Source organism: Gouania willdenowi, chromosome 17, assembly GCF_900634775.1.
Source record: "Gouania willdenowi chromosome 17, fGouWil2.1, whole genome shotgun sequence".
Lineage (NCBI taxonomy): Eukaryota > Metazoa > Chordata > Actinopteri > Blenniiformes > Gobiesocidae > Gouania > Gouania willdenowi.
Window position 1 is genome coordinate 37,039,201 of NC_041060.1, and position 9,945 is coordinate 37,049,145.

The 9,945-nt window shown below is 38.2% G+C and overlaps 1 protein-coding gene across 5 annotated transcripts in view; it reads left to right on the plus strand.

Moving 5' to 3' along the window:
* The first annotated feature begins 1,076 nt into the window (after positions 1–1,076).
* The window catches only part of LOC114478736 (5'-AMP-activated protein kinase subunit gamma-1-like), a 95,824-nt gene continuing 86,955 nt past the window's right edge, over positions 1,077–9,945 (plus strand). For all 5 annotated transcript variants that reach the window (XM_028471937.1, XM_028471941.1, XM_028471938.1 and 2 more), the window contains exon 1: positions 1,077–1,377. In XM_028471937.1, the coding sequence (XP_028327738.1) occupies positions 1,308–1,377 (70 nt within the window). In that variant the 5' untranslated portion in view covers positions 1,077–1,307. The remainder of the gene's footprint in view (positions 1,378–9,945) is intronic.

The window sequence follows — 9,945 nt, forward strand, 5'->3', positions numbered from 1 at the left end:
CTGAGGTTACCAAAACAATTTTGAGTTCCAATAATTAGTGCTAAGAGTATTAAAATCAATAAGATGCAAGGGTGCCTAAACTTATGCACATGCCTAATTCTGTTTAAATAATTCTAGCACACTTTCTGTAAATCATATAAACTTTATTTCACTTCTCAAATATCACTGTGTTTGTTTCCTTTATGATAAATTTAACTGGAATTTGTTATCCAAACAACCAATTATTTATTAAGGAAAATCATGAACATTTACAAGGGTGCCCAAACTTTTGCATACCACTGTATATATATATATATCATATATAACATTAGATATATTGTTATTATTATATATTACATATACTATTATTATATACATCATGTATTACATATATTATTTGTAATATTGATCTTACGTGACTTCTGTTCTTCAGTGTTTGTAGAACCTGAAACTTCCACCAGAGGGAGCTGGAGATAGAGTAAATTACTGCATGTGTGTCTGAGGGAAGCTGTTCATTCCTTATGTGGAAGTTTTATTTCTTTCTGTCTGTGTGTGTGTGTGTGTGTGTGTGTGTGTGTGTGTGTGTGTGTGTGTGTGTGTGTGTGAAAATAAAGGAATTAGTAACATTCAGTCCCTATAAGGACATGACTGTGGGAATGAGTTTAAATGTGATGTTGAATCAATGGATCAATAAATTATATTATTTTTACTCAGTTTATTACAGTCCATGAAGGTTGTGTGTGTGTGTGTGTGTGTGTGTGTGTGTGTGTGTGTGTGTGTGTGTGTGTGTGTCCTATTAGTCCTAAAGTGAATTATTGGATCAATAGATATTATTCAGGTGATTACGTTGTGGTTAAAATGATCTGCTGAATGAATATCAACCTTTATGATCAGATCATCTTTATCAATATTTATGATTAATGAGCTGAGGGAAGGGGCGGGCTCAGCTTTTGGAGGGCCACGCAACCACACGTTCTCCTGGTTTCTCTGAAAGATCTGAACAAACCCTGTTGAGAGTAGGAGGGGCTTGAGAGGAGGAGTGCCAATTTCTGCTGGCCACGCCCCCTTTTCCAGGCCATGTTAAAGAGACGCTTCCACAGCTGCACCTGACAACTGACGACTGACAGCAGGGCCTCAGAGTTTAACATGACTTCATGCTCATGTGTGAGGACAACGTTAGCTTCTGACCTTCATCAGCCTGGACTAGGATTCTAGAACCTCTTCTTTTTGAACCTCTTCTAGATTCTATACTAGGACCCATTCTAGAACCTATCCCAGAACCTACTCTGGAACCTATCTGGAACTTATTCTGGAACCTTCCTCAGCCCATGAAGAGGTTTGGAAGTCTGAGGAGGAGCCAGAAACGGAAAGAGCAGGATGGGCTCCTGGAGCTGTATGGTAATGTCCCCCATACCTCCCTGAACATCTAAGCTTAATATCTAGAACTCACATCAAAGGGAGGAATGAGTCACATGATCATTCTTAAAGCTGCTGACTAGCTCAGTGCTGCTAATTAGCGTAGCATTCCTTTAGAACGAGAACATGATGTTGTTTTTCATTTAGAACGTACTGGGAACATCACGTATCTCCTCCTTTAGAACATACTCAGATGTTGTTCCTCGTTTAGAACATACTGAAAACATGATGCTGTTACTCATTTAAAACGTATTGATATTTCCTCCTTTAGAACATACTGAGAACATGATGCTGTTTTGTCTTTAGAATGCACTGAGTACATGATGTTCCTCCTTTAGAACGTACTGAAAACATAATGTTGTTCTTCCTTTAGCACATACTGAGAACATGATGTTCCTCTTTCAGAACGTACTTAGATGTTATTTCTCCTTTAGAACATACTAAGATGTTGTTCCTCCTTTAGAACGTACTGAGAACATGATGGTGTTCCTCCTTCAGAACGTACTGGGAACATCACGTTTCTCCTCGTTTAGAACGTACTCAGATGTTGTTCCTCATTTAGAACATACTGAGAACATGATGTTGTTTCTCATTTAGAACGTACTGAGAACATTGTTCCTCCTTTAAAACGTACTGAGAACATTGTTCCTCATTTAGAACGTACTGAGAACATTGTTCCTCCTTTAGAACGTACTGAGATGTTGTTCTTCCTTTAGAACGTACTGAGAACATAATGCTGTTTCTAATTTAAAACACACTGAGAACATGTTGTTGTTCTTTTAAAATATACTGAGAACATGATGTTGTTCCTCCTTTAGAATGTACTGAGATGTTGTTCTTTCTTTAGATCATACTGAGAACATGATGTTCTTCCTCCTTTAGAAAGTACTGAGGACATTATGTTGTTCCTCCTTTAGAACGTCTGAGAACATGATCTTGTTTCTCTTTTAGAACGTACTGAGATGTTCCTCATTTAGAACATACAAAGAACATGATGTTCCTCCTTTAGAACGTACTGAGATGTTGTTCCTTCAGGATGTACTGAGAAAATGATGTTTTTCCTCCTTCAGGATGGACTGAGATGTTGTTCTTCCTTTAGAACATACTGAGAACATGATGCTGCTTCTAATTTAGAACGCACTGAGAACATGATGTTGTTCCTCTTTCAGAATGTATTGAGATGTTCTTCCTTTATAGAACGTACTGAGATGTCGTTTCCCTTTTAGAACATACTGAGAACATGATGTTGTTCCTCCTTTAGAACGTACTTAGATGTTCCTCCTTTAGAACATACAGAGAACATGATGTTGTTCCTCCTTTAGAACGTACTGGGAACATCACGTTTCTCCTCGTTTAGAACGTACTCAGATGTTGTTCCTCATTTAGAACATACTGAGAACATGATGTTGTTTTCTCATTTAGAACGTACTGAGAACATTGTTCCTCCTTTAAAACGTACTGAGAACATTGTTCCTCCTTTAGAACGTACTGAGATGTTCTTCCTTTAGAACGTACTGAGAACATAATGCTGTTTCTAATTTAAAACACACTGAGAACATGTTGTTGTTCTTTTAAAATATACTGAGAACATGATGTTCTTCCTCCTTTAGAAAGTACTGAGGACATTATGTTGTTCCTCCTTTAGAACGTCTGAGAACATGATGATGTTTCTCTTTTAGAACATACTGAGATGTTCCTCATTTAGAACATACAAAGAACATGATGTTCCTCCTTTAGAACGTACTGAGATGTTCCTCATTTAGAACATACAAAGAACATGATGTTCCTCCTTTAGAACGTACTGAGATGTTGTTCCTTCAGGATGTACTGAGAAAATGATGTTTTTCCTCCTTCAGGATGGACTGAGATGTTGTTCTTCCTTTAGAACATACTGAGAACATGATGCTGCTTCTAATTTAGAACGCACTGAGAACATGATGTTGTTCCTCTTTCAGAATGTATTGAGATGTTCTTCCTTTATAGAACGTACTGAGATGTCGTTTCCCTTTTAGAACATACTGAGAACATGATGTTGTTCCTCCTTTAGAACGTACTTAGATGTTCCTCCTTTAGAACATACAGAGAACATGATGTTGTTCCTCCTTTAGAACATACAGAGAACATGATGTTGTTCCTCCTTTAGAACGTACTTAGATGTTGTTCCTCCTTCAGAACGTACTGGGAACATCACGTTTCTCCTCGTTTAGAACGTACTCAGATGTTGTTCCTCATTTAGAACATACTGAGAACATGATGTTGTTTCTCATTTAGAATGTACTGAGAACATTGTTCCTCCTTTAGAACGTACTGAGATGTTGTTCTTCCTTTAGAACGTACTGAGATGTTGTTCTTCCTTTAGAACGTACTGAGAACATAATGCTGTTTCTAATTTAAAACACACTGAGAACATGTTGTTCTTTTAAAACATACTGAGAACATGATGTTGTTCCTCCTTTAGAACGTACTGAGAACATGATGTTGTTTCTCATTTAGAACGTACTGAGAACATTGTTCCTCCTTTAAAACGTACTGAGAACATTGTTCCTCATTTAGAACGTACTGAGAACATTGTTCCTCCTTTAGAACGTACTGAGATGTTGTTCTTCCTTTAGAACGTACTGAGAACATAATGCTGTTTCTAATTTAAAACACACTGAGAACATGTTGTTGTTCTTTTAAAACATACTGAGAACATGATGTTGTTCCTCCTTTAGAATGTACTGAGATGTTGTTCTTTCTTTAGAACATACTGAGAACATGATGTTCTTCCTCCTTTAGAAAGTACTGAGGACATTATGTTGTTCCTCCTTTAGAACGTCTGAGAACATGATGTTGTTTCTCTTTTAGAACGTACTGAGATGTTCCTCATTTAAAACATACAAAGAACATGATGTTCCTCCTTTAGAACGTACTGAGATGTTGTTCCTTCAGGATGTACTGAGAAAATGATGTTTTTCCTCCTTCAGGATGGACTGAGATGTTGTTCTTCCTTTAGAACATACTGAGAACATGATGCTGCTTCTAATTTAGAACGCACTGAGAACATGATGTTGTTCCTCTTTCAGAATGTATTGAGATGTTCTTCCTTTATAGAACATACTGAGATGTCGTTTCCCTTTTAGAACATACTGAGAACATGATGTTGTTCCTCCTTTAGAACGTACTTAGATGTTGTTCCTCCTTTAGAACATACAGAGAACATGATGTTGTTCCTCCTTTAGAACGTACTGGGAACATCACGTTTCTCCTCGTTTAGAACGTACTCAGATGTTGTTCCTCATTTAGAACATACTGAGAACATGATGTTGTTTCTCATTTAGAACGTACTGAGAACATTGTTCCTCATTTAGAACGTACTGAGAACATTGTTCCTCATTTAGAACGTACTGAGATGTTGTTCTTCCTTTAGAACGTACTGAGATGTTGTTCTTCCTTTAGAACGTACTGAGAACATTGTTCCTCCTTTAGAACGTACTGAGATGTTGTTCCTCCTTTAGAACGTACTGAGATGTTGTTCTTCCTTTAGAACGTACTGAGAACATAATGCTGTTTCTAATTTAAAACACACTGAGAACATGTTGTTGTTCTTTTAAAACATACTGATAACATGATGTTGTTCCTCCTTTAGAACGTACTTAGATGTTGTTCCTCCTTTAGAACATACTGAGAACATGATGTTGTTCCTCCTTTAGAACGTACTTAGATGTTGTTCCTCCTTCAGAACGTACTGGGAACATCACGTTTCTCCTCGTTTAGAACGTACTCAGATGTTGTTCCTCATTTAGAACATACTGAGAACATGATGTTGTTTCTCATTTAGAACGTACTGAGAACATTGTTCCTCATTTAGAGCGTACTGAGAACATTGTTCCTCCTTTAGAACGTACTGAGAACATAATGCTGTTTCTAATTTAAAACACACTGAGAACATGTTGTTGTTCTTTTAAAACATACTGATAACTTGATGTTGTTCCTCCTTTAGAATGTACTGAGATGTTGTTCTTTCTTTAGAACATACTGAGAACATGATGTTCTTCCTCCTTTAGAAAGTACTGAGGACATTATGTTGTTCCTCCTTTAGAACGTCTGAGAACATGATGTTGTTTCTCTTTTAGAACGTACTGAGATGTTCCTCATTTAGAACATACAAAGAACATGATGTTCCTCCTTTAGAACGTACTGAGATGTTGTTCCTTCAGGATGTACTGAGAAAATGATGTTTTTCCTCCTTCAGGATGGACTGAGATGTTGTTCTTCCTTTAGAACGCACTGAGAACATGATGTTGTTCCTCTTTCAGAATGTATTGAGATGTTCTTCCTTTATAGAACGTACTGAGATGTCGTTTCCCTTTTAGAACATACTGAGAACATGATGTTGTTCCTCCTTTAGAACGTACTTAGATGTTGTTCCTCCTTTAGAACATACTGAGAACATGATGTTTTTCCTTTAGAATGTACTTAGACGTTGTTCCTCCTTTAGAACATACTGAGAACATGATGTTCTTCCTCCTTTAGAATGTACTGAGAACATTATGTTGGTCCTCTTTTAGAACGTACTGAGATGTTCCTCATTTAGAACATACAAAGAACATGATATTCCTCCTTTAGAACGTACTGAGATGTTGTTCCTTCAGGATGTACTGAGATGTTGTTCTTCCTTTAGAACATACTGAGAACATGATGCTGCTTCTAATTTAGAGCGCACTGAGAACATGATGTTGTTCCTCTTTTAGAACGTACTGAGATGTTGTTCTTTCTTTAGAAAATACTGAGATGTTCTTCCTCCTGTAGAACATACTGAGAACATGATGTTGTTTCTCCTTTAGAACATACTGAGATGTTGTTATTCCTGTAGAACATACTGAGAACATGATGTTGTTTCTTTTTTAGAATGTACTGAGATGTTGTTCCTCCTTTAGAACATGCTAATAACATGATGTTGTTTCCTCTTTCAGAACATACTGAGAACATATTGTTCCTTTTTTAGAACGTACTAATAACATGATGTTCCTTTTTTAGAATGTACTGAGATGTTCCTCCTTAGAACATACTGAGAAGATGATGCTGTTTCTTCTTTAGAATGCACTGAGTAACATACTGAGAATATAATGTTGTTCCTCTTCTTAGAAAGTATTTAGATGTTTTCCAACATACTAAGAACATGATGTTCCTCCATTAGAACGTACTGATAACATGATGTTGTTTCTCATTCAGAACTTACGGAGATGTTCTTCCTTTGGAAAATACTGAGAACATGATGTTGTTACTCATTTAGAACGTATTGAAATGTTGTTCCTCCTTTAGAACTTTCTGAAAACATGTCGTTCCTCTTTTAGAATGGACTGAGAACATGACGTCCTCCTTCAGAACGTACTGAGATGTTGTTTCTCCTTTAGAACGCCCTCAGATGTTGTTTCCCTTTTAGAACATACTGAGAACATGATGTTGTTACTCATTTAGAACGTATTGAAATGTTGTCCTCCTTTAGAACTTCCTGAAAACATGTCGTTCCTCTTTTAGAATGGACTGTGAACATGATGTCCTCCTTTAGAACGTACTGAGATTTTGTTCCTCCTTTAGAACATACTTAGATGTTCCTTCTTTTAGAACATACTGAGAACATTATGTTGTTCCTCCTTTAGAATGTCTGAGAACATGATGTTTCTTTTTTAGAACATAATAAGAACATGATTTTTTTGTTCCTGTAGAACATACTAAGATTTTGTTCCCCCTTTAGAACATACTGAGATGTTGTTCTTCCTTCAGAACATACTTAGAACATGATGTTGTTCCTTTTTCAGAACATACTGAGAACATGATGTTCCTTCTTTAGAACGTGCTAATAACATGATGTTCCTTTTTTAGAATGTACTGAGATGTTCCTCCTCCTTTAGAACGTATTGAAATGTTGTTCCTCCATTAGGAATTACTGAAATCATGGTGTCGTTCCTCCTTTAGAACCTACTGAGAACATGATGCTGTTTCTTCTTTAGAACATACTGAGAATATAATGTTGTTCCTCTTCTTAGAAAGTATTGTGAGGTGGATGAACATTATCCACTCCATGTGTTCCTGTGTCTTTTTGCTCTAGAACCTGGCGGTGAGGCCGTTAGAGGCCCAGGCTCTCCTGAGGAATGTGCCACTACCGCGGGGCTAAAAATGGAGAAGCAAAGAGACGCCAGCTAAATGTCAGGAGATAGTGTTGAGGAAACATGAGGCTGGTGGGACCCACACAGAGACCACACCCACCTCCCTGTAGGGTTCCATTATCAGCTTCAGTGCTACAGCGTTGGCACATGTACAGAAGCAGGAAGTAGAATGAGTTAGAGTTTAACAGCAAGACATTCATTTAACATTATTCAATGATGGAAGATTTTATATCAAGAGTTCTTGAACAAATGTTAATATTACAAAGAGCCTTTAAAGTCTACCTGTAGCGGAAATGTAGATAAAAAAAATGTTTCATGTATTACCAATAAACTAAATATGTGCACATTTTTATTAAAAAAACACATTTAAAGGACTTTTTAGAATGATTTTATAACCTGGATCATAAACTATGGAGAGTCTCCATTTTGGACAGGATGTGACACACATTGGTTGATTCTTGTAGCTGTTGCTAGGCAACACGGTTCGGTTGGTCTACAGTTTCTGAACAATGGTGGAGTGTAAAGCTATTGGTTGCTATGACAACAGATTTCTTTAGCATCTCTGAGCCAAATAACGACACTAAATCAGAGTTATCCAGATGTTGGCTCCATAATATTGGTACGGGATACACACTTAAAATATTTACGTTCACACCACATTGGGTGGTAGGAGAGGGATATGTGGGCTAAGCTAATGGGTTAAGCTTATAGGCTAAGCTAATGAGCTAAACCAATGGGCTAAGCTAATGAGCTAAACCAATGGGCTAAGCTAATGGGCTAAGCTAATGGGCTAAACCAATGGGCTAAGCTCATGGGCTAAACCAATGGGCTAAGCTCATGGGCTAAACCAATGGGCTAAGCTAATGGGCTATGCTAATGGGCTAAGCTCATGGGCTAAACCAATGGGCTAAGCTAATGGGCTAAACCAATGGGCTAAGCTAATGGGCTAAACCAATGGGCTAAGCTAATGGGCTAAACCAATGGGCTAAGCTAATGGGCTAAACCAATGGGCTAAGCTAATGGGCTAAACCAATGGGCTAAGCTAATGGGCTAAACCAATGGGCTAAGCTCATGGGCTAAACCAATGGGCTAAACCAATGGGCTAAGCTACTAATGGCTAAACCAATGGGCTAAGCTCATGGGCTATGCTAATGGGCTAAGCTCATGGGCTAAACCCAATGGGCTAAGCTAATGGGCTAAACCAATGGGCTAAGCTAATGGGCTAAGCCAATGGGCTAAACCAATGGGCTAAGCTAATGGGCTAAACCAATGGGCTAAGCTCATGGGCTAAACCAATGGGCTAAGCTAATGAGCTAAACCAATGGGCTAAGCTAATGGGCTAAACCAATGGGCTAAGCTAATGGGCTAAACCAATGGGCTAAGCTAATGGCTAAACCAATGGGCTAAGTTAATGGGCTAAACCAATGGGCTAAGCTCATGGGCTAAACCAATGGGCTAAGCTACTGGGCTAAAACCAATGGGCTAAGCTAATGGGCTAAACCAATGGGCTAAGCTAATGGCTAAACCAATGGGCTAAGCTACTGGGCTAAAACCAATGGCTAAGCTAATGGCCTAAACCAATGGGCTAAGCTAATGTGCTACACCAATGGGCTAAGCTAATGGGCTAAGTGGTTGAATGCAGTTTGTAAACGTACGTGTTTCAGATCACTATTATGTTTCTGTTTACAGGGGATACTATGGGGGTGTCATGGCACTAACCACACCCCCACCACATTGTTCCCTCTTATTTCCTTGAGGCTAAATGATGAACTCTGTCAGGAGAACTTACCTGTTGGTTCAGATGATCCTCACAGGTAGTGGAGCATCATCCAATCAATGAACATCCAACTATTATCACTGAGGGAGAGGTTACACATAGCTGCTGAAAAACTACACTTCCTGTTACGCCTCTACCTCCCACAATGCACCAGGCCGTGACCATCAGCAAATGTGTCATATTTTGATGAAACTAGGGATTCTCCATAGTTTATGTCCCAATGTATAAAATTGTTCTAAAAAGTCATTTTAATGTTTTTTTCTAATACATTAAACACATTTTGTGTTATTTACATTTCCTCTACAGATACACATTAAACCACCCTGGAATCAAATCAGAAAATGTACCTGTAAACAATAATAATAATAACTAGAACTGCAAGCAGTTATGAAAGGGGGCCAAGCCTTCCAGTGTGACTGGTCCCCAGGTTTCACGGAGCCCATGGATGACGGGGGTGATGAGGAGAGTCTGGAGTTTTATTTGTGCAGATGAAGCTTAAAAACTAGGAGGAGTTTGAAAAAGTAGGTTTTTGGTTGTGTAGTGATTTACAAAGAGCAATATGCTGTGGGACTGGGAGTGGCCTATATCAGGAGATGGAACTCTGCTAAAGGAACACGCGAATAT